Below are 24928 nucleotides of genomic sequence, written 5' to 3'. Positions count from 1 at the left end.
ATTATTATTATGATCACTCTTTGTTGACCCATCCATATCGGTCTATGTATGTTACTTCACAAATATTTTGCTAAATAAATTAATACACAAGTGTCAAACATAATGGGTCATTTTTAAACGCTAAATATGGAGTGCTGCATACCTTATTAATTCATTAAATTTAAATTTTTTATTTATTATATTTTATTTGAATGGTCTGAATTTAAAAGGTAACCTGTTAATCTGGTTAACCATTTTTTTTTATAAATTTTAGATTTTTTTTTTATAAATTTTAGATATTGGATTGAAGTCCAAAACAAAAAAAATAGTATATAAATATTAAAAGCAACGTATCTATACAATAAAAAAATTATTGAACTTTAAAATTAAAATAAATAATACATAAAAAATAAGTTGAAAATCCATGTACTAAATTAAAAAAAAAGATATATTAGAATCTTAAAAAAATAATATTAAATATATATTATGTATATAATATTAAAATTTAAATAAATTTTATTTTGTGTAAAATAAAATTATAATATTAAATATAAACACGATAATAAAAAATTTTATTATATAAATTTAATTAATACATATATATAAAATTTTATTTTGTGTAAAACAAAATTATAATATTAAATATGAAGTAAATGATAAAAGATTTTGTATTATATAAATTTAATTTAGAAAACATATATACAATGTAAGAAGCAAACAAACATATAATAATTTTATTTTGTACAAACAAAAATTTATATAGAAAAATATTTATATAATTTTTTATTAACAATATTTTTATTGAAAAATGTTACTTTACTTTATTTAAAATTTATTATTTTTTATTAAAAATATTATTAAAAATATATTATTAGTTTTTCTTAAAATAAGATTTTCTTTTTTTAGTTCAAATACTACGACAAAAATTTTTTTACGTAACTGCGACTATTTAATAGAAGTACTCATTTTTTTATCAAAAATTAGGTGAATATAAAAAGACTATATCATTTGAATTATAACTCGTTGGCAAAGAAAAAAATACTCTTAATTATATATTAAATAGAATAATTATTTATTAGGCTCATTCTTATACAAATAAAAATTTCTCTTAGTTTTATATCTGTAATATTTTATACCAATTAGCTTTAAAGTTTAATTATTTTTTGAATAATTAATAAAAAAGTAATACAACTAATTGTTTAAATATAATTGTATTTTAATTTTTCATTCTATTACGTACACATCGAGGATAATTTGAAATAAAAGATAATGGACTTGTTGTAACTATCATATATTTTGTACTTTGACTATGTCGTCATCTGATAATTATGACACTTTTATGGAGACAGAATTCTTCTACAGAATCGATTTTGTGTTTGAAGTTAACCAACCAGCAACGGCGACAGACAGAGTTCTTCCTCTTCTATGACAACGATTTTTCGGGTTTTGAAGGTCATTCATAACAGAGGTGGAAGAGAGTGGGTTCAAGAGCGTCAAAATATGTGGTTAGCCAAAACGATAGTGGAAGCATCGCCAGCAAACACAACAGTGAAGATGCTTGAAGATATCGACAATAATAGAGTAATAGAAGAATTCGATCAAATTTTTCTGAGTACTTTTGTGGTGTAAAAATTGTCCTCTGTGTTAAACGAGGGAATTATTTTTTTTGTCCGTATCAATTTGTTTATTCAACTCATTACAAAAAAAAAATAATAACAATAATAAATAAATTTAACTTACCTGATAACCTTTGATAGTAAGTTGACTTTTAAAGAGTGTTAGCACTCTCTATTTTATCTGGAGTGCACTAGTTTGGCACTGGATTCGATGGTCCCAGAACATTTAGACCATTAAATGGTCCTATAACAAAACATGTTTTTTAAGTTTTTTTAACAACTGCTACATAGTCCTTTAACTAATTTTAATTACAAATTAACCCCATATAGTTTATTTAATTATAAAAACTATTTTTTATTTTATAAATTATTATTTTATCAATTATCTATTATGTTTATTAACAATCAAAAACAAAAACAATCTTCCATTGATCATAATAAAGCTTTTGGTCATTCCAATGGATTAAAAATTTATATTTGATCCGTGACGTTCGTCCAGAGTCGCGAAATCGTGTTTCCTTGAAAACCAATCGATTGGATTATCAAAACAATCGATTGAATTATAACTCAATCGAGTGGATTATAATGTATCACAAAACAATCGATTGAAAATTACAAGGCAGCATGGTTTTCGCATAAATCAATCGATTGGTTATATGATCCAATCGATTGAACGATGAATAAAAAATGGATTTTTGTAATTCAATTGACTGCTTCTACTACCCAATCAATTGAATCCTTGAAAACAACCTAAGGTCTCACAATTCAATCGATTGGTTGTGTTATCCAATCGATTAAATTCACCAAAACAATATGGATGTGCTACCCAATCAGAAAATTATTTTATGTAAAGGTTTGCACTAATAATTTAATTCAGCGATGATGAACGATATTATTATTATTAGAGCCCCACTACTAAAAAAGTAATTATTTTTCAATAAACTTAAAAATAAAAGAAATATTTATTTTTAAATAGACCAAGTATCAATTAATCTACTTAGCAAGCGTCTACTAATGGATCATAACTAATAGAAGAACAAAGATATGGAATATATTTGCACGTTATCATGTGTGCAATATACAGAAGGTCACATTTGATCGCTAAAACAATGTTTGGAAGTGAGTTTTTTGAAGTGGTCATAAATGAGTTTTGTAAATGTTTTTATAAAATATTTAAGGAGAATGGCTGATTTTTTTTGTAAAAATATAAATATATCCTTAAATTATTTTTTTATTTATTTATCTTCTGTAGATATAATTATGTATACAAATTATTCTAAAATACAAATTTTCATTGTAGCACAACCAATCGATTGATTTTGGAAAATTCATATTGTTTTGGTGAATTCAATCGATTGGATAACACAACCAATCGATTGAATTGTGAGACCTCGGGTTGTTTTTAATGATTTAATCGATTGGGTAGTAGAAGCAATTGATTGAATTACAAAAAGCCACTTTTTATTCATCGTTCAATCGATTGGGTCATATAACCAATCGATTGATTTATGCGAAAACCATGCTGCCTTACAATTTTCAATCGATTGTTTTGTGATACATTATAATCCACTCGATTGAGTTATAATCAATCGATTGTTTTGATAATCCAATCAATTGGTTTTCAAGGAAACACGATTTCGCGACCCTGGACGAATGTCACGAATCAAATATAAACTTTTAATCTATTGGAATGGCCAAAAAGCTTTATTACGATCAATGAAAAATCTAATTCGTTATTATTTTTGTTTTTGATTCATAATAAACATAATAGATTATTGATAAAATAACAATTTATAAAATAAAAAATAGTTTTTATAATTAAATAAAATATATAGGTTAATTTGTAATTAAAATTAATTAAAGGACTATGTAGCAGTTGTTAAAAAAAACTTAAAAAACATGTTTTATTATGGACCATTTAATAGTCTAAACGTTTTAGGACTATCGAATCCAATGCCCACTAGTTTTCGCCAAACATAATTGATGTATTTGGAAAGAAACTATCTTATCGTATATCTATTAAAATATAATTAAATTAATTTTCATTACTGTACAATAATTTATTGGCCAGCGATAGATTATTAACATTTTGTTTGGATGTTAGAAAGAAAATAGAAGAAAAGAAAATAAGAAGAAAGAAAATAAAAAAATGAGTTATTTATGTGTTGTTTGGATGAATAGAAAATATATGGAAATAAAATAAAGAAAAAATTTTCTTTTATTTAAAAAGAAAAAAATTGAAAAGAAAAATTATAATAATACAAAATTACATTAATACCTTTATCATAAAATAAAGTATAAATATTTTTATTTATTCATGTTTTATTATATTTTATAAATATTATAAAATATTATAATTTTATATATTTGATTTAAATTATTTATCTAATACATATAATGTTTAAATATAAATCTATTATAATAATATATTAAAACTAAATTTATATTAATATTTGTTAATAATAATATAACTAAGGGTAGTATTAGAAATATAAAAGTATAGCACTTTTTTCTTGTTCTTTTGCTTATGATGGAAAGAAAATTTTTTTAGTAGGATTCACACAAAAAATTTATTTTCTCCTTATTTTTTTGATAATCAAATAAAAAATATTATTTTTCATCTATTTTTTTCTACTCATTTTTTTATCAAACCAAACATGGTAAATAAAATTTTTGAGACTGAAAAATCAATATATATTTGTGAAGCATCATTAGTTCCATATTGATAATTTTATTTTTGTCTTTGCAATTCTTTCCCATCGTTTCTAAGCCTTTTGAGGGAAGAAAGAAATGGGAATTGAAGCTCAAGAGCAAGTAGAGTATTCAAAAAAGCTTCAAGGTTATGATGATCAACATGGACATAGTCATAGTCACACCCTAAAACACAAGTTGAATCCCCTTGTGCTAGTAATAGTCACAAATCTTGTCACCATATACATTGTTACTGGCCCATTTAGCTCTTTGTATCATCATAATACATCAAAGAATTCTCCTCATCATAATAATAACTTCAACTTAATCTTGCAAGAACTCAAACACCACAAAATCTCAACTTGCTGCTAGCCATTCACTTTTGTCTGAGCTTCACCATAGGCTCAACTCAACTAACCTTCTTATCCAAGCATTGCTCATTGATCTTACAACACGCCAACAAGAAAAGCAATATTCTAGAAACAACACTGGCAAAAGGTCTTCGAATGAAGAGCTTAATCTTGCATTTGCCTCTTACAAGCTCCCTTTCGGATACTCGCAATGGATAGGATCAGATTAGATTCATTCTCCGATTGGCGCATTGTGTTTGAGGTTCCAAGATGAGTTGAACCAATATATGTCATATGACATAGAAGGGGAATGCCTTGCAGATGAGGTGTTTGCACAAATGCTTGTGTCAAAAGGGTGTGAGCCACTCCCTAAAAGAAGGTGCCATCCCAAGTCTCCAAAAGATTTTGTTGAGCCAAATCAAGATTTGCAAGATAGCCTTTGAAAAATACCACCAGATAGCAACATTGTTTGGGATCCTTATACTTGTAAGAGCCACAAGTGCCTCATTGAGAGGAAGAACAATAAAGGATACTGTAAAGATTGCTTTGATCTGCAAGAAAGGGAAAAGGGTAGGTGGATCTTTGATGATGGTGGACTTGATTTGGGATAGACCGAGTTCTTGGGACAAAAAGATCCGCCAGCACGATCAGTATCGGACTTGAAATTGGTGGTGGAACAGGGACATTTGCTGCAAGGATGAAAGAAAGGAATGTGACAATCATCACAAGCACACTGGATTTGGACGGTCCATTCAGCCACTTCATTGCATCAAGGAGATTGATTCCAATTCATCTCAGCATATCTCAGAGGCTTCTATTCTTTGAGAACACACTTGATATTGTTCATTTCATGGAATTCATAGGGAATTGGTTGCCAGAGACTATGCTTGAGTTTTTGCTATATGATGTGTATAGGGTGTTGAGGCCTGGGGGAATTTTTTGGCTTGAACATTTCTTCTGCTTTGGATCACAGGTTAATAAAACTTATTTGCCAATGTTTGATAGAGTTGGGTTCAACAGACTTAGATGGCACGCTGGTAGGAAGCTTGATCATGATGGGATTCAGAAGAATGAATGGTACATTTCAGCATTGTTGGAAAAACCAGTGATCTAAGGTATGTCATGAGAATATAATGCTTAAGATAAATTAGTAAACGAAGATTTCTGTGACAATTATCTTGTGAATTAGTGAAAGTTTATGTTAATATCTTTCTTGTAGGCCAAAGACTCTTAATTTCTTCTCTTAATATCCACAATTTCTTCTTTTTGGCAAACACAAGAAGTATATGATTTTTTACAACAGTCAAATTACTATAACTATAGTAAATATACAACTATTATATTAAAAATTTAAATCTTATATTTTCTATTAAAAGATAGTACTTTTTTGTGTGTAGTTAAACCCATTTTTTTAATTATATTTAATACTATTGTCCATAATTTGGAACACAGATCTTTAAGTCCAACAAGTGGATAGCTCAACCATATATATAGAACTAATACTTATTTCTTGAAAAGAGTAATTTTATACTAATTCAATGAGAAAATCAGCAAATTGCTATAATATAAATATTCAATTATTCAGTAGCTTGTAAATGAAGTAAACTTTTATTAAAATTTGCATCCGAGTATGAAATTCTCGTGTTTAACTGATTGAGATTTTTTTTATTAAATTTTTAAATCTTTTTTCTCTTCTTTTTTTTTTTGCAGAAAAAAATATTTAATTATAATGAAAAAGTTAAGAACTTAAAATAGCTCAGGAAGATAATTCTGTTACTAATAACTTAATTAATGTTATTAAGATTTGTTGATAATTTACCACAAGTATTATAATATACCAGATTTTTATTATATATGATGAATATTTCAAATTTTATTCAATTGTGAATTTAAATTGTTATATATTAATATATAGTGACAATTAATCAGTTAGTTTTTAATCATGTAAATAATATGCGTATCCTTGAAGTTATCAATAATAAAAAATGGGATTTGGATCCTCTAAAAGTATATAACTAATTGAAAATAAAAGAAATTAAAAAGAAAATTTAATCATAAACTATTTCCAGCAAAATACATATATATGCATATGCTCTATAAGTCTTAATAACTCTATCTAAGTTATATAAGAAAAATAAAAAAGAAACAATAGAGAACTCTAGTAATCTATTTTGTAGGAGGTGCACATGCAGGTGCGTTGAAATTATTGATTTGCACAAAAACTATTGAATGAGGTGCAACTTTGATTGGAGAAGAAGAAGAAGCATCAACAATCTTTGGCTTAAGCTCTGGAATTTCCTTTGACTTGGTGAGTTCAAGTGGAGTTCCATTCAAAAGCACAACATCACTTTGAATGTTTCCATCTTTAGGTGTCAAGTGGTACTCTTTCCTTTTCAATGAATCCATCAAATTCCCTTTGTTTATTCCTTCTGATGCCAACTCCTCCGGATAAAAATTCATGTCATTCACAAGGGACACATCAAAAGATGTCGAATTCTCCATGTTTATTAGTAGCAATGTGATTCCGCTCTATGACAATAATTAAATCGATAATATGTTATAACTTTTAAAAAGTTATTTTAAAATTGAAAAAAAAAACTTCTAAAATGTATAAATCAAATTATTAGCTTACTCCTTCTTTAGAACAATGAGCATATGTACGTAGATATGGTGAACTATCATGAGAAATAGAAAGTACATTGGTTCCCATAAGCCGATGCCACAAAAGTGCTCTGTTTAAAGAAAATAAAGTTGTTATTCATTCAGAAATGGCATTTAATTTAACTACTTTTATGAATATGAATAAATATATATGACATACCCATAATAATCTGGATTAGGAATGAATGATGTTGTATTTAGCAAAGCATAGTTTCCTCCAATCAAAGCTTGTCTACAATAAACTTTGTGGTTGAAGGTTGATGTCATACCCAATTGGTCCAAATACCTATAGTTATTATTAATTAAAAAAATTATTAAAAAATATATAAAAGAATTAGAAAGCTGAAATTCAATTTTAAAAAAAAATTACCAAAAGCCATTAACAAAAGTATGTGATACATCTTTGCCTCCACTATTATAAGCTCCACCAGATTCTCCAACCCATGCTCCAGCCCATGGTGTGAATTCCTTCACCGCCGTTGAAACATCCTTGAAAGTTTGTGCAATTTTGCTTAAGAAATATGGGTCTTGAACCTTGCTAATAAGATCCCTATCAACACCTATATAATATAATTTTATAATATAATTATATTCTTAGAACTAAAAAAATTAACTAAGCAACAAAAAACGGATAAAAAATTTAGATATGGAAGTGAAATGAGTAATATACTTTAATATTGGTGTTTTTAAAATTATAGGAGGTACATAATTGGATCCTCCGATTTGTGGTTATGAAATTAAAAAAATTGGGATACACAAATTAGAGGGTCTGATTTATGTTTAAAAAAATTAAAAAGATTTAGAGTACACAAATTGGACGGTCCAATTTGTGTACTTCAAATTTTTTTAATTTTTTAAACACAAATCGGAAGATCTAAGTACACAATTCGAATAGTTCTATTTCTACTTCCTAAATTAAATCATTCTAGATTTTGAAAAAAATATCACAAGATATCATAATTAAAAAAATACCATTATTAATCAAATAGTAAAAATAAAAATATGACAAAAAAATATTCTCAATTATTATACATACCAGCACCAAGGTTATAAATGTGATGTGTAACTCCATCAATGACACCAGGTCCAACATGTTGCAAGAAGCTATCAAACCATTCTTTACCATAAAATCCAGCTGGACCCAACACCTTTGGTCTTGTTGTGGCATTTGGGTATAATGAGTTAACTATATGCCTTAATTTTGTGATATCTTTTGCATATTGAACACTATCTATTCTTGCTGATACTCCTTCCGAGCATAGCTCGTTTCCTATATCATTAATTAGCACAAATTGTTAAATTTATAAAAATTATGGGTAAAAATTAAATTAGTTAATTATAAAAATTAAAAGGATTTTAATTTAATTTGGTACCAAATTCATATGAATCTATGTTGTATCCTTTTGAGACAGTGTACTTCATGAGGCTTATGGCATTGTTTGGATTCCAATCTCCTTTCCAGTTTAATTGATCTTCCTTAGAATTTTTCTTGCCCATAAGTGCGTTTAAGCCAAATGTAAATTTGACACTACACAGTTGAGAGTAAATATGATAAGATAAGATTGATTGTTTGTGAAGTAATTATAACAACATTAATGAGAAATTAAAATAATATTAATTAATTAATTAATTACCCGGTTTTGTTGAAAAAGTGATTCACTTCATCCCATCTCTTTCTGAGGAGGCATCCAACACTGAATCCAAACAAGCCGTTATCTTTCTTTCTCATAGTTGGACATTGCTTTTGCTTTCCAAATTGGTAAATAATTTGATCTTGTAGTGAACCTCCTAATCTAATCCTTAGAGGATTGAATGCTACAACAATTTTAAAAGTAATTAAATTAGATGAACCTTTGAATGATAGATAATAATGTGGAATACTCATTATTTATTTTTAAATTAGAAAAAATATGGCTTACCTTTGATTGCATTTGAGAGTATCGTGTTATTCAAGTCCTACAAAAAGGTTGCAAAAATAATAATTAATTATCATTATGAAATTTAAAAATGCATACAATATTCTGATTAGTAATATAGGACAATAATATCAAACAAAATAAATAAATAAAATACCAAGTTGAGAATTCCAGCTTTTCCCCATGGACATTGGTTATAGTCACATTTATTAGATGGCCACCAATCCAATGTTGCACATATAAAATTCTCATCAGTTGTAGCAATGTTTGTGACTCCTTTCACTTTAAGCTTCACATCTTCTGATGAAGAAAAAGAAGAGCAAAATAATATTAAGAGACCTAAAAAAAGAGCTACTTTCACACACTGATTCACACCCATTGTAAAACAAAAATAAAAGAGAAGATTCTGAATAATTTCTATTGATGTTTACTATATGATTTATATCATTGTGATTTACTATTTATAGTGTTAGTAGTACGGTTAACTATAACTACTTTTAAGTGAATAGATATTTTTAAATCTTAAGATATGTTTATCTTAAATAATTTAAACTTTAAATTATATAATTCGATTTTTGTGGAAGTTAAATTTGATATTTTTGTCTGAGTTTTTTTTATTATTTTAAATACTCACTTCTTAAATTTAATTTTTGTATGAGGTACTATTTTATATTTTTTATTATAATATTTGGGCTCAAATTTAAGTTTTTTTAATAATATTTTTATTTCATTTTTTTAATTTTTTTTGTTTAAAGTTTAAACAACTGGGCAAACGCCAAAAACAAAATTACGGAAAAATCACTCTAGGAAGAACTTTTTTAATATAAAGATATGTTTTAATTTTTACCCAAAAAAAAAGATATATTTTAATTAAATTAATGATATCTTAATGTGTGTACTTTTATAATAGGTAACTTGTATATTTGCAAAAGTTTAAATTGGATTGATCTTATCATATTATTAACAAATGGCGTGAATAATGAATTAGCTTAGATTAGCTTTTATATTTAATTTCCAACCCGCTCATTCATTTTATATTATATTATATAATACTATTTTTATTATTAATTTTTTATATTTTATTTACAATAATTTTCTGAAAACAACTCCTTGGGATAGCCTCTCCAACATAGATATCATATCAGGCCAATTGCTGTTGTATAAACATTCAATTATTCAAGCATGATATTTTATTATTTTCATGGTTAGCTGATTAAGATTTTTATGAATAAAGCCTAATAAATTATGATAAGTTTCTCCTAAAATATTGTTTGTTAAATTTGAGATGCTCTAAATTTAAAATTACATTGGTGTGATAACTTTAACAACCTTATTATTATCTTTTTTTTTAATTCAAAAGTTTTAAATGGTAATTTTTTTTCTAAAATTGAATAAATCAATCTAATCCAAATCAGAATAATTTAAATCTGATTAAATTAAAAAATAAATTTAAATTAATACAGTATAAATTACAATTATTTATAAATCAAATCCATAGCATCTAAATCAACACAATCTAAATTTCTCTTGAAATATAATTAGTTAAATTTGATATATCTTAAATTCAAAATTACATTGGAACCACTTTATTATCTTTTTTTTTTTTAATTCAGAAGTTGTAAGAAGTTAAATTTTTTTGTAGAATCCAATAAATCAATCTAATCCAAATTACGATAATTTAAATCTAATTAAATTGAAAAATAAATTCAAATTTATATAATATAAAATGTAATTATTTAAAAAATAAAATAAAATCAAATCAAATCAATACAATCTAAATAAATACAACTTATATCGATTTTATCTTTTAAATCAATTCAAACTTACTCCAAACACCTTCTATGTTTTAGTTATCCATTCATTATCATTAAAAATCATATTTACATATATAAACGTATAAATATTCTCATATTTGTATATATTATATTTATTTAATAAAAAGTCCTAGAATAATAATAGTTTGTACTTGTGTATGTTCTTAACAACACCAATATAATTCATAATTATAGAAATATATATACAGGAAGAAAATGAAAAAGAGAATTAAAATGTTGATGATGTTTCACCCTTCAGCTAACATTTACAAACTCCTTATCCAAAAGTTGTTCTACTTTTCTCTTACCTTGGATCTTGGAAGACTTATCTAGGCTCATGCTCATGGTGTTTTTGTATATATTCGGAGCTTGAATACAAGGATTCACTGCTGTAAGGTTGATGGGAACTCTCTAAGCTTACCTCATTATGTTGAAAACTTGAAGAAGTTGATGGTTCAGATTGATCAGCAGCAGGGTCCAAACCAATTGAGTGCAATATGATTTCAATCTCTTTCACTACATCACTCATTGGAGGCCTGTCAGCTCCTGATTCTTCAAGACACATCATTGCAAGATCAACAAACTTCTCAAAACCATTCAGGGCCGAGCCATCTCTGATGGCTCGGTCGATGAGTTCATGCAGGCCATACATGTCCTTAGTCTTGTCAATTGAATTCCTGACCACTTTTACAATGTATTTGCCTCGATCTATCGGCTTTCGTCCGGTTATGAGCTCTAGCATCAGTACTCCAAAACTATACACATCACTCTTCTCAGTCACCTGCTGACTTATGTAGTATTCTGGATCCAAGTATCCCTAAAATTAGAATGAAAATTATATTACCTTGTGCTACAAGTTTGAGAAACTATAGCACTATAGAATCAATCATGAGAAACTAACCATTGTTCCTTTAACTTGAGTGGTGACATGATCTTTGTCATAATCTAATATTGGTTTGGATAGGCCAAAATCAGCAACTTTTGCATCAAGCTTCTCATCCAGCAAAATGTTGTTTGATTTGATATCCCTGTGTATGATTGGAGGATCGGCGTGTTCATGAAGATAAGCCAAACCGCTTGCAGCTCCAAGGGCTACTTTGATCCTTCTATGCCACCCAAATCTAATGCCTGATTTCCCTGCATAGATCACATCACATCACATGCATGTTATAAAATTACAAAACTAATATCTCAAGTAAGTATCAAGCTTGATGTTTAAAAGAACCTGTGATAGTATCCTTCAAGGTTCCATTTGGAACAAACTCATAAACCAGCATCTGTTCCCCTTCTTCAAAGCAGAATCCAACTAGGCTTACCACATTCTTGTGGTGAACCCTTGAAAGGAGTTCAATCTCGGCTTTGAATTCTAACCCGCCCTGCTTCGATTCCTTTTGAGCTCGTTTTATGGCTATCAGTTGTCCAGAGGGAAGAGTTCCCTTATAAACCTTTATACACACACAAGAATATCTATCAGTAAATGTTACATTTTATTAACAAAGAAATAAGTATGAAATGAAACACTTGGTAACAAATTGTTCAATTTAAGACATATCTGAATCAAATAAGCAACAATCAAGACCTTTCCATAACCCCCAGATCCAACATCATTAGCTGGTGAAAAGTTGTTTGTGCATTTCTTAAGTTCTTTAAAAGAGAATTGCTTTACTGCCTTTAACTCAGGGGTGCCACAGTTGCTTTTACTTGGATCCCAGTTTCCTGCATTTCGCGAAACCAATAGTACCGTTAACATAAATGCTCATGAATACATGTAGTCTGTTTGATTGTTAAGACACTAATAAGAAGACACAAAAAGACATTCATCATTAAAAACTACCAAAGGGATTGTTTCGAGAAATCGCTCTTTCTGCTCTTAGCTTCTGGCGGAAAGCATAAACACCTGCAATGCAAGTAGTAATAGCACAAGGCACAGTGGCACATGGGACTGAGACTCTTATCAGAGCTGCAACCAGAAGCTGGACATTTGTTTTGTGGATTTCCATCTGAGATTTGTAAAGGTTTGCAGAAAGTTTCGGTAGTTCCAGTTTCATAACAAATTGGATTACTTTCAAGCCTGCATATTAAAATGAAGTTAATACTCAATAGTCAAATGTGATTCTATTGCATGACTTATAATTTGTTGGTTGCTTTATTAGCTTACACTATGGTGAAACTAGGTGGTTGATTTTGCTGCGTAAAATCCCCAATTGAGTTCGAGTGCAAGTCAATAAGTTGCAACTTTTTGCTATAGTTGGGGCCAAGATTCAGTGTTCCATTAAGTTGATTCTCACTTAGCACCCTATCAACAAAGCAAAAGTAACAACATTAGTATAATATATTGATTATAGAAGTGATAATGATAGATTTATTTTATTTCTGAAAGTGAAACTCACACATATTGCAAAGAGGGAAGGCTAAAGAAACCAGCAGGTATTTGGCCAGACAGATTCGCCTCCTGCATCCGTCTGTCATAAAACAGAGGCATTGAAGTGTTGAAAAAAGCACATTGATACAGAAGAGTGAAATAAGTAACAAAAAGAAAGACTTACAATGTTGTTAAATTCTTCATAGTCAAAAGCCATTGTGGAAAATCTGTGCTATCAAAGGCATTGCTGCTCAAATCCCTTCAACATAGATTTTAGAGAATTTCACCATTGTATTACAACACAAGAAACATTCAATTCATCCCAAAACAATGTTGATATGTTAAGAATCAATTTGAGTACATATAAAATATTACAGGCCTAAAACTAAAACTAACTTACCTAAACTATCATGATCAATAATAATGCAGTTATCTAAAATCAAATGCTTGTCTACTTACAAGTATTTCAGGGAGCTCATTCCAGTAAGATTTGGCAGGGGACCTTCGAGCTTATTGTTGCACTAATTTTCTGTTAAATCAAGCCAATTTAGGTTTGCTAGATTCCCAATTGAAGACGGAATTCTTCCACTAAAATTGTTGGAGTTTAAGGACCTGCAATTACAAAGTGTGCCTCTAAACTAAGATTATCATCATCATTACTATCTACTTGCATGTACTTCTTAGTATTCAAACTTTATTCAATGACTATTATATTCATTCATTTTTTTTTGTTTAATTATTCTGTTGGTGTTATAGTTTTGCGAAATTTTCAATTAGATTCTTATACTTTTTTTTAATTGAGTCCTTGCACTAATTTTTTTTAATTGGATCCCGACACTTTTTTTCCTTTTATTTAGGTCCCTATATCAATTATTATTTTTTAGTTGGGTTCCTAAAAATTAAGCAAATTATTATTTAGAAGAACTTAATTGAAGAAAAAAATTTAGTGTAAAGACTCAATTAAAAAAGAAAAAAAGTATAGGTGCTTAATTAAAAATTTTACGAAACTATAAGGACCAATAGAATAAATAATTTTTTTTTACTAACTTAATAGATCAATTGTAGGTAACATTTTCTATATAATTTCTCAACATATTCATCTATAAATGCAATAGAAAGAAAATATGTAAGAGGAATAAATTATCAGATTTATTTATGAAAATTCAGAATATTGGTAAATTTATTTATAAATAAATAAAATTATTTTTGTATTCATAAAAGATGAAAAAATGTTATTTCTACTTAAAAAATTGGAATATTAATAATCTATATATGAATAAAATTAACCTTTGCTACTTTTGTCATATAAAAATTATTTTTTGTGAATATAAAATTAATTTTATTTATTTATAGTTAAATTTAGCAGCACTTTAACGTTTTATAATCAGAAATGAAAAGAGAGTTTCATTATCAAATTAAAAATGATGAGATAACTCATTTTATCAATCATGATTGCATTCACATCAAAATATATTAATTTTAAATATTTTAAGAATATCAATATTTTGAAAAAAAATATTATGAATTAAAAGTATTAACTCAATTTTTAACTAGGTTTCTAGAATTTAAAATTTTTTCATGAAACCCTTGTATTGAAAAAAAATAAACAAATTCTTGTACCAACCTAATTAATATTTTTTTTTAAAAAAAAAACTTTCACATAATAATACGGCAGATTTTGTTTAATTTTGCAAGGTCAACTAGAATATTTAGAAATAAAATGAAACAGATATAAGAAATTTACATAATATATGTCTTCTACTTAACAAAATCACAGAAAAAAAAATTAAAATATAGATTAAAGTTGAAAAGTTCTTACAAGAAAACCAGCTGAGGAAGAGATCCAATTTCATCAGGAATTTGACCATTAAAACCACAACCCACAAGACTTCTGCAAAAGGATTCAAGAGAAATTAAAGTCACTTTTCTTTTTGTTAGGATAATTATAAGAGCACAATTTAATTAACTTAATTATCAAGATTAACAACTAATTAATAAGAGCCTTACAATTTTGTTAGCTTCTTCAAGTTTCCAATTTCTGCTGGAAGTGGTCCTGTTAAGTCCTTATTGTAAGACAGATCCCTACCCAAAAAAAAAAGTTTCATTTTTTATTTTATATACATTAAAAACAAAAAAAAAATTAATATGCAAAATAGAAAACTTACAGAGTATCTAATTCAGAGAATGATCCAATATTTTGAGAAAGTTGGCCTTTTAAGCCCGTGTTTGGTAATGATCTGAAATATTTACAAGCATGTGTTATATAAATTAAAAAAAATTAATAATAATAATAATGAATAACTTAATGAAAAAAATGCACTATTTAAATAAAAATTTAGACCTTAATATATAAAATTAGGTAATAGTTCAGGTGCACAGTTAACTTTGTTAACTTCATGTGAAGTTAATAGTTCAGAATCGTTAAATAATTTAATAAATTTGACTAAATTATCATCTAATAACTCTCAACTATCAACTTCACTTTCATATGAATTTAACTGCATATAAGTTTCTACCGTATAATTAAGCATACTCAGAAGAGAACATACATGGAAACAACACGTGAGTTCTTGCATGTGATTCCTTCCCAAGAACCACTACAAGGATCTGAACCAACCCAACTGGGAATATTGATTTGCAAAGAATCCTTTAGAGAATTTAAGGCCTCAACTGCAACATACAATAATATAATTTGCATTGAAAAGTTAAACTTGTTTCATTGAAATAAATACCTTAAGATTTTAATATATATAAAGATAATCAAAGTTAAGAATATACTTGAATCATATATATATATAGATCAAAAGAACTTACCATCATCATTGGAAGCTGTTTGTGAAAGTGCCAGAAACAAGAAACAATTGAGCAAAAGCACCAATAATGGTAACTTCAATTTGTTATCCATCTTTCATTGCAATTTGCAATATAATCCACTCACCACCTCAACCAGTTATATAGCAAAGTTGATGAGACTAGTTTTTTTGTTCTTTTTTTAATTTTTTCTCTCTTCAAGTCTTCTCTATGAATTAGCCACTCTTTATGTGTCTCTTTTAACTTCTCTTAACTGGTAATGACTAGAGTGCTTGATGGGGACATGTATTAATTTTGGTACTACCGATTCAAAATGCATGTATAGCCAAATTTCAAATACAAAGCTAGTTTTTATTTTTATTTTTATTTTTATTTTTTATAGAAGCCTTTCACTTATAGAATAGTCATAAAATACTTATTATAGATATTAAAAAGATTATATTTAAATCTTAAAAAAATACATATATATGTTCACTGTGTTGAACTAATTAAAACCTCTCCAAGTATGATATATTCAATTAAAAAAAATTAACAAATAAAAATAGAGACAAATCTAAATATTTTTAGGTTTTGAAACTATATATACAAAAAAGTGATAAGTTCAAAGCTAGTTACAGTTATAGCTTGTAGTAACTAGTATAGCTTATTTATCTATATATATTTAGAAAATCAGAAACCAAAATCTTATATAAATTTTGTATTTTTTGTTTACAAAATAAAAATAACGTGGAGTTAAAAAAGAAGAGAGAAACAAAATCTTAATTTACTTTAATTAGTGTAAATCCAAATGTTTTATCACTTTTATATAATATATTAATGCATGCTAATAAATTACATTTATGAATGAATATTTTTGTGAAGTCGTTCCTTTTTCAATTCAGAAAATATAAAAAACTAACTTTTAGTTAGTTAATCTTAGTCAATTTTAATATTTAAATTTATAATTTAAAATTTAAAGTTAAAAATTTATAATTTAAAATTTAAAATTTTAAATAAATAAAATATAAAAAATTAACTATTATTAGTTGAAAAAATTAGTTACCTAACATTGATTTTTTTTTAATTTTCATAGATAAATAAAAAAAATAACCTATCAAAGTTTCAAGTATACTGATCTATAAGAAATGGTGGGAAAGGAGTCAATGACATTGTTATAAACTTATATTAAACTATACATATATAATGCATTTATTGACTTTGTGCTTATAGTTATAGCCCATTATTATTAAAGAAACACTTTAGTATATGTAGTTAATAACTCTATCCAACAGCGATGTATTCCTAAGTCATTAAATAAAATGTCATAAAGAATGATCAATATGATTTCATTTTCACATGCAAATATAGTGACTAGTGAGATACAGATAAACACATAATTAATATAATAATAATAATAATATTAAAAGATATAGTGTGAAACAATATAATTGATCATCATTTTTATGGTAGATAAGAATTTATTAGGTAACTCGTAATTAACTTATACACAAGAAAATTGAACTTATTATTTAGTACAAGGATTAGGACATAACTCTAATTCAATAATGAACATTTACTAAAACCATACAAGTGGTTAGCTAGAACGCACGAGCAACCAAGAAAATTGAACCTTTCATAGCCAAGAAATTGATATTCTACATAGTTCTAGAAGTATTTTCTTTTTTCTTTTTTTTCCCCAAAAAATTAAATAAATAGTTAAGAAAAAAATTATATAGTCGATAAGTCATTTATTTTAGAGAATATTTCACTCCTCTCTCCTGTAAGATACTAAAATGACACTCCTCTTCCCTCTATTTATAAAATGTACAATTTTCTCCCTTATAACTTTTAGAAAACCTCATTTTTAATCTATATTAAATTTTTTGCGTTAACTAATGTTAACTTTATCCATTTTTCAAGAAAAATAATTATTTTTACAAAAATACCCTTTAGCAAAAATTTTATTTTTTTGTCATTAAATTTTGCTTACCAAAATACTCTTTAATAAATTCTTTTTTTATTGATTAAATTGTATTTTTATCAAAATATTTTTTAAAAAATTTAATAATTAAATTATTTTTTTAAGATATTCTTCCATAATTTTTTAATTATTAAATTATAATTTTATCAAAATTTTGTTAACATTTTTTAATATTTTATTATTAATTTTTTGATATCATTGTATATTATTTTAATATTAAATAAAAAAATCTTACTATAATTAATATGTATAACAATTAATATATATTGATATTAATATTAAAAAATAATTTTACTAAGATTTTTTTAATATTAAAATAATATATATTAATATCAAAAAATTAATAGTAAAATATAAAAAAATGTTAACAAAAAATTTGGTAAAATCATAATTTAATAATTAAAAAATTATTGAAGGATATCTTAGAAATAAATAATTTAATTATTAAATTTTTTTAAAAATATTTTGATAAAAATATAATTTAATCAATAAAAAAATAATTTATTAAAAGGTATTTTGGTAAGCAAAATTTAAGTGACAAAAAAATAAAATTTTTGTTAAAGAGTATTTTTATAAAAAATAATTTTTTAAAAAAAATAGATAAGGTTAACATTAGTTAACACAAAAAATTTAAAATAGATTAAAACAAGATTTTTTTTAAAAGTTATAAGAAAGGAAAATATACATTTTATAAATAGAGGAAAGGGCAGTGTCATTTTAGCATCTCACAGGAGAAGAAAATAAAATTTTCTCTTTATTTTATAGTAATAATGAATGATCGATTTGAAATGAACATATAAAACAGACAAGTCATCCTACAATAATACTACACCAATTCCGATAAATAGAGGTGGTTTATTGGCGAAGATTTCTGATAAATGCCATTAAATAAATTCCGTTTAACGATGGTTGTCACGGCAAAAAAATATTAAATGGTAAAAACTTACATATAATTGTCTTTCTGAAGTTGGTATTTAAAAATTGTTAGATAATTTGATAAATTTAACTAAATTATCATTTTACCGTTCTTAATTATCAACTTCATATAAAAATAACTACATATGAACTTTTATCATAATAAATAATACCAAATCCACTTCATATAACGGCGGTTTTACATCAACTGCCGCTATCTGCTGTAACTTATAGAAAAGCATTCTCAATATATTTTCTTGTTGTATTAAGAAGGAAATGAAATATATTAACTTTGCAGATTAAGAAGGGTTAAATATATACTTTATTAACAAAAAATGATTTACCGTGTTTTAGCTGCTTAAGAAGAAGAAGAAGACCTTCCAATTCAATCAAGAGCTTGAATGGTCGAAGGTCTTCTGCATGCATATATAACTTTACAAAAATTAAAGAACATAGAAAGTATAGAAACAAATAAAAAGACGCGTGCATGGACATGTACAAATTGGACAAATGAAAAGGTTACGTCCTCATTATATTTCTGCTTAAATTTTTTGACTAATAGTAATAAAAGTTCAGCAAAAAGGTTTCCTTCTTTTTAGGGTTAGTTTGATTTGTGACAGAATGATGAGAGAGACAAGTTTTATTAACTAAATACTTTATATTGTTTGCCCATGAATCTTTTGGCCTCATGCATGTGTCCCCTAGTTTAAGTCAAAATAAACATATCACAAGAACTTTATGATATTATAGTACTTATTGAGATTTAATTTAATTCGTCCATACAATTTAATTAAATATATTATTTTTAATTTTTTAAATTTCAGAGTATGAAAGGCTGCGTTTGTTTTCAGAGACAGGACAGAACATGACACTGAGACAGAGACAATAAGACGGAGACACTAAAAATTATTGTTTGTGTATTGTGTTTGGATACGATGTACAAGACACTAATGTAATGTCCATTATTATGTTTGGATACACATGGACAAGACTAAAATATTATATGAAATGACTAAAATAACCATGATTCCAAATTTTTTACATCAAGTACAAACTAATTTAATAGAGAATGAGAGTACGTAAGAGTACATATGAAACTTGAAAAAATATTTGAAAAGACCAAAAATTTTAATAAAAAAAATATAATAGTATTTATATTAAAATAAAAATTATAAATATATTTATTTTATTTTTAAATTTATTATTAATATGTAAGAATACATATGGTTAAGATTAATAAAAAAATAGATCTGATTAATAAAAAAATTTGTTTAGGTTAATAAGACAAATTAATTTTAAATAAAAAATCAATTTTAAAAAAGAATCCGTTTTTACATGAAAAAAATAGTTTTTGCACATAAAAATCTATTTTTATTTAGAAAACCAAATTTTTTTTATCTAAAAACTTATTTTTCTTTAAATTATATAAAATCAATTACAACTTATAAATTATTTTTTAGCATTTTAAAAGATCAATTTTACGATTAATAATATTTATCTTTTAAAAATTTCAAGACTAATTATAGGAAAAATAAGAAGGGATAATAGTGGAATAATAGAAAATATCTATGGACAAAAAGGAAAACAAAATTTATAAAAAGGTCCGTGTCCACTCTTCCAATTTCCGTGTCCATCATTGTCCTTTGTAAAAGAGTGGACACAAAAATATGAAAAACTGTCTCGGAGACAATGTGTTCCGTGTCCATGTCTCTACTTCCAAACATATTTTAGACATGTACTGTCCATGTCTCTGTGTCCTGTCTCCAAAAACAAACGCTACCAAAGAGACCACCAATTTTCATTTATATTATTGAACAAAAAATATATTATAATTTGTACACATTTATTTATAGAAAAAGAAAGAAGAATTTTGTGTTATCCTAAAAATTTAGTCAAGGAACAAAATGATTCAAAGTTTAATTTAAACTTGGTGCATAATGAACAATTCATTATTAAATGCATAATATTGACTCAGTTCATATAGGGACCCCATTTTTGTCACATTGGTTGACTTGGATTTTCATTGAACTCATCTTAGTAGAAAATTGGGAAATAAGTACATGAACAATTTGGCGTTAATTGTGTACGGTCACTTTCTATTATTAACATCTAATAAGGACTTAACTGGAAAATTGAGATAGCAATGGTTTGATATTTTCTGATTAAAGAGATAAGAAATGAACGTTTCTTAAACTATTTGGATATGTTACCCCCAAAAAAGATCCAAAATATAATTCAAAGCAGCACAGCAAAGACTTGACAAATATTTGGAATAAGATTCAATAAAGTGCGGAGAGAGTTGAAAGTAGAATATATAGAACCAATAGATAGTTATTCAAATGAAAAAGAATAATAATAATAATAAGGTGAATAATGAAAATAATCAAGATCTTCATTCTATGAAAAGTAGAATAGATGGAAACAAATGCTAAGAACTAATTTGTTTCTTTTAATTTTTTATTTATATTAAATTTTAGATCATAAACTATAGTTTTTTTTTATCGAAGATAGGAAGACTCGAATTCGCGACCTGTTAGATAAGTATGGAGAGACTATGTCATTTGAGTAATTAAAAAAATTATAAATTCTAAATTTAAACTGAAACTTTAAAATTAGCTAATATTGACCGACTAAAAGTTGATTTTTTATATTTTTATTTGTAAATATAATATACCTTTAAAATGTGTGTCATGATAGAGGTAAAAAAAAATAGATATTATAAAATATTCATGATTTATTTTTAATAATTTTATGGAGCAAAAGTTATAAAAGATAGCTATATTAAAAAAGTTTTTAAACACGTCATGACAACATTTTTAGAACGGTTTGTGTTTTCATTCCTTCGACAAGAATAACTAACACACTCCCAAATCCAGTTAGCCCATTAGTAATAGGTTTCTTATTAGGGAGTTAGTCAAGAGTTAACAACTATAAACAAGGACTTAATTGTACTGTAAATCATTGTGAAAATACTTCAATCATAATTTTTCTTCAAAAAAGAAACTGTTTTAGTTCAAAATAAAAAAAATGTCTCTTTTTTTGTATAGTTGTTAAAATCGAATTGATGATCGCACCAATAGGTTACTGATTTACTAGTTTATTAGTTTAACGAATAGGTCACGAACTGAACTGTTTAAATTATAATTAATATTTTAAGAATATAATTTAATTTGTATACGTTATATATTAAAAAATGAGAAATATAATGAAAAGCAGCTTGGTTTAGTGGCAGTGAAACTGTGCAAGATGATCCAAGTTTGAATCTAAGGGGGAGTTTTTTTTTTGTTAATTGTTGGTTTGCGATTTATACTGGTTCTGTCCAATTTTCTTTCTTAAACGGTCAAAATATACTGGACCGAACTAGTTTATCGATTTTTCTAACCAATCAGTTCGAACCGGTTTAAACAACTATATTTTTTTGTTTAGCTTTTTAGCCCATATTACTCTTTTTTCTTTTTGATTGCTTTTCTTGGTCTCATTTGACATTTGTGGGAGCCCTTGTCCTCTTCCTTTTCAATGTATGTTTTTCATGTTTGAATCTTTTTTACTTATTTTTTGTTGTTGTTTGGCTACTAGTCTAATTATTAGATATTGTTATTCATTTTCTGATGTTGGGTTTAGTTTTTTCTGTGTTTGTGAATTTATTGGAACTAGAATCAGATCCGCGCAATGCGTGGAGAAGTAGATTATTTATACTATATAGTATATTTTAATAAATGTCATATTAAAAATATTTTAGAGAACATATTATAAATAGATTTTGAATTTATTTATTTTTAAAAAAGACATAAGTTATTTATATTAGAGTTATACAAAACTGTATTTTCCTTCTTTTTTTTTTTTATTTTTCGATTTGCATTAATGGCTACTCTTTGTCTTTTCTGCGATTTTTTTGTTTGTAAATAATTAAAAGAATAAATGAATGAGAACGAAAAACATATAAAAATGTTACATTAAATTTAAGAAATTTTTGACAATTAGTATGAGAGATTAAGAAATGAAGAGTAGTAAGAGTCTTAATATGTATAAGTTGTAGAATTTGAATATTTGTAATTGAAATTTTTTATAATTATTATTATTATGACACTTTAATGTATGTTTATTGCATTTAATTAGTACTTAATGTTTCAATTGAATAATAATAGATAAGAGTTTTTTGTTTTAATTTTTTTAAAATATTTTACTAAATAGTGATTGGTTGATTTTCATCTTTTGTACTAACCTGAAGTGGAAGGTAAATTGGCATTCCTCTTTGACCGAAAATATTGCTTTCTACTCATTTTTTACTAACCTGAAGTGGAAGCTAAATTGGCACTCCTCTTTGACCGAAGATACTACTTTCTCCTCATTCTTACTTGTCTAAATTGGATAGATCTAAGTATTTCAAATAATTGTGTTTCTACATTTTCAAAATAGGCATCAAAATCACCTTATGAATCAATTTACAATAAAATAAGAAAGGTGCAATAAAAATTGTGTTAAACATATCTTCTTGTCTTTCTTTCTTCGAAAGGATTGCTTTCCGTCTCTTTAATCTAACAATTTTGGGTATTAACTCTTCCCGTCTGTTATTACCACTGCAAATCCTTTTACAACAAAGAGAATAAGACATGATCAAAGAATGATAATCCATTCCAAGTAAATTGTGGAAGCAATACTGTACTGTACATGTGGAATAACAAATTGAAAAGGAGGAACACATAAATATAAATTGTGGAAGCACATTAATTTTGGTTGTGATTGTTAGACAGAACCGTTTAAAAAAGAGAAATACATAAACCTGTGTTACTTGCAATGAGTTCACAATTCAAATGTTATTATTTATAACAAATAAACAGGGCTATTGAAAATGATATTGAACAACAGAATGAGAAGAGTAAACGGCAAAGTTGAAAATCTTTAGGACGATACCTGAGACAAATTTTCTACGTTGGCGGCGCCGAGTGGTGACGTTGGTCTGAGACTCATAATCGAGCTCCGGCAGAAAAACCACAACAGGAAGAATGGAGTTTGTGCTAGTTTCTGTAATTTATGCAATGCAGCTCTGTCGGAGATGGACATCGTGATGGACAATTTGTTTTGAGGAAAAAACAATGGCTCATGGGACCGGAAGTGGATGGAGAAAATAGGATCTTGGTACGGAAAAGGTTCCAAGAGGAAGAGGGTTTAGAGAAGTATGAGAAAGGTAATAAGCTCTTTGATTTTTAGAGCTTTTTGGAAAAAGTTAAGTTGTTGGTTTTGTTTTTTGTGTTTTTCTATTTGAAAATAAAAGTTGATTTGATAATATTTGAATGGTGGATTCTAAAATTTTGTTAAGTAAGCGATAATGCTGACATGGCGTAAGTAGATGAAGAGAAATAACTTAGAAGTAATGTGAGTAAATCTATGTACCTACTTTTATATATTAAGAATATACTAGAATGAGACTTGCGGAATGCATGGATGGTAAATTAATGATAATATATAATAAATATTAAAAATGGCTATGTTTTGTAGAACTAAATTAAATATGTGTACATTAAAGTTAAATTTAAAAGGTGTTTTATTTAAAATAATTTGTAGTACAAAAAATTTGGATGTTAGAGTTGTACAAAGTGACATTTTTATTTGGTAGGTTGATTTTTGCATTTGTTAGAATTGTTGCTTTCTTTTTTCAATTGAGGTTCTTGTGAAGGCATGTTCTTTATGAATTGTTGAGTTGTATGCACTTTCTATTATATTGTTTGTTCCATCTTTGCATGTATGTTTTTCTTCCAAAGATGTATCTTGAATTTGTATGATTTTCTTTCTTCTTAATCTCTTAATGTAGTTTTCCAATGACGTCTACAATAAAAAGAATAAAAATGTGTAGAT

General features: G+C 26.4%; 3 protein-coding genes across 3 annotated transcripts; 1 reads left to right on the top strand and 2 right to left on the bottom strand.

The window, feature by feature from the left end:
• The first annotated feature begins 4923 nt into the window (after nt 1-4923).
• Nucleotides 4924-5750, top strand: LOC112794578 (probable methyltransferase At1g29790). The gene is made up of 3 exons (XM_025836570.1): nt 4924-4993; nt 5093-5206; nt 5317-5750. Exons 1-3 carry the CDS (start codon nt 4924-4926, stop codon nt 5748-5750), a joined length of 618 nt encoding a protein of 205 aa, XP_025692355.1.
• An 837-nt stretch (nt 5751-6587) lies between these two features.
• On the bottom strand, nt 6588-9715 carry LOC112794576 (heparanase-like protein 2). Its single transcript, XM_025836569.3, has 9 exons — nt 9371-9715; nt 9217-9253; nt 8932-9112; nt 8671-8825; nt 8334-8567; nt 7668-7857; nt 7458-7583; nt 7269-7368; nt 6588-7165 (listed from the first exon to the last, which is right to left on the bottom strand). Exons 1-9 carry the CDS (start codon nt 9590-9592, stop codon nt 6803-6805), a joined length of 1608 nt encoding a protein of 535 aa, XP_025692354.1. The 5' UTR covers nt 9593-9715; the 3' UTR covers nt 6588-6802.
• Nucleotides 9716-11124: 1409 nt separating this feature from the next.
• On the bottom strand, nt 11125-16451 carry LOC112794575 (probable leucine-rich repeat receptor-like protein kinase At5g49770). Its single transcript, XM_072234305.1, has 14 exons — nt 16204-16451; nt 15939-16059; nt 15555-15626; nt 15397-15471; nt 15209-15280; nt 13912-14001; nt 13574-13636; nt 13418-13489; nt 13199-13323; nt 12862-13098; nt 12607-12743; nt 12253-12472; nt 11929-12164; nt 11125-11844 (listed from the first exon to the last, which is right to left on the bottom strand). Exons 1-14 carry the CDS (start codon nt 16292-16294, stop codon nt 11353-11355), a joined length of 2103 nt encoding a protein of 700 aa, XP_072090406.1. The 5' UTR covers nt 16295-16451; the 3' UTR covers nt 11125-11352.
• Between the last annotated feature and the right edge of the window lie 8477 nt (nt 16452-24928).

This window comes from Arachis hypogaea, chromosome 4 (genome assembly GCF_003086295.3).
Source record: "Arachis hypogaea cultivar Tifrunner chromosome 4, arahy.Tifrunner.gnm2.J5K5, whole genome shotgun sequence".
NCBI classification, from domain to species: Eukaryota; Viridiplantae; Streptophyta; class Magnoliopsida; order Fabales; family Fabaceae; genus Arachis; species Arachis hypogaea.
This window is presented reverse-complemented; position numbering and strand designations above follow the sequence as displayed.

Coding starts and splice junctions, on each gene's coding strand:
- LOC112794576 (XM_025836569.3), bottom strand. CDS start 9,592: ATGGGTGTGAATCAGTGTGTGAAAGTAGCTCTTTTTTTAGGTCTCTTA. Junction 9,254..9,370: donor AAGCTGGAATTCTCAACTTG/GTATTTTATTTA, acceptor ACCTTTTTGTAG/GACTTGAATAACACGATACT. Junction 7,166..7,268: donor CTCATTGTTCTAAAGAAGGA/GTAAGCTAATAA, acceptor TTATTGTCATAG/AGCGGAATCACATTGCTACT.
- LOC112794575 (XM_072234305.1), bottom strand. CDS start 16,294: ATGGATAACAAATTGAAGTTACCATTATTGGTGCTTTTGCTCAATTGT. Junction 16,060..16,203: donor AACAGCTTCCAATGATGATG/GTAAGTTCTTTT, acceptor TGTATGTTGCAG/TTGAGGCCTTAAATTCTCTA. Junction 13,099..13,198: donor GCAGCAAAATCAACCACCTA/GTTTCACCATAG, acceptor TTTAATATGCAG/GCTTGAAAGTAATCCAATTT.
- LOC112794578 (XM_025836570.1), top strand. CDS start 4,924: ATGTCATATGACATAGAAGGGGAATGCCTTGCAGATGAGGTGTTTGCA. Junction 4,994..5,092: donor AATGCTTGTGTCAAAAGGGT/GTGAGCCACTCC, acceptor AAATACCACCAG/ATAGCAACATTGTTTGGGAT. Junction 5,207..5,316: donor TCTGCAAGAAAGGGAAAAGG/GTAGGTGGATCT, acceptor GTGGTGGAACAG/GGACATTTGCTGCAAGGATG.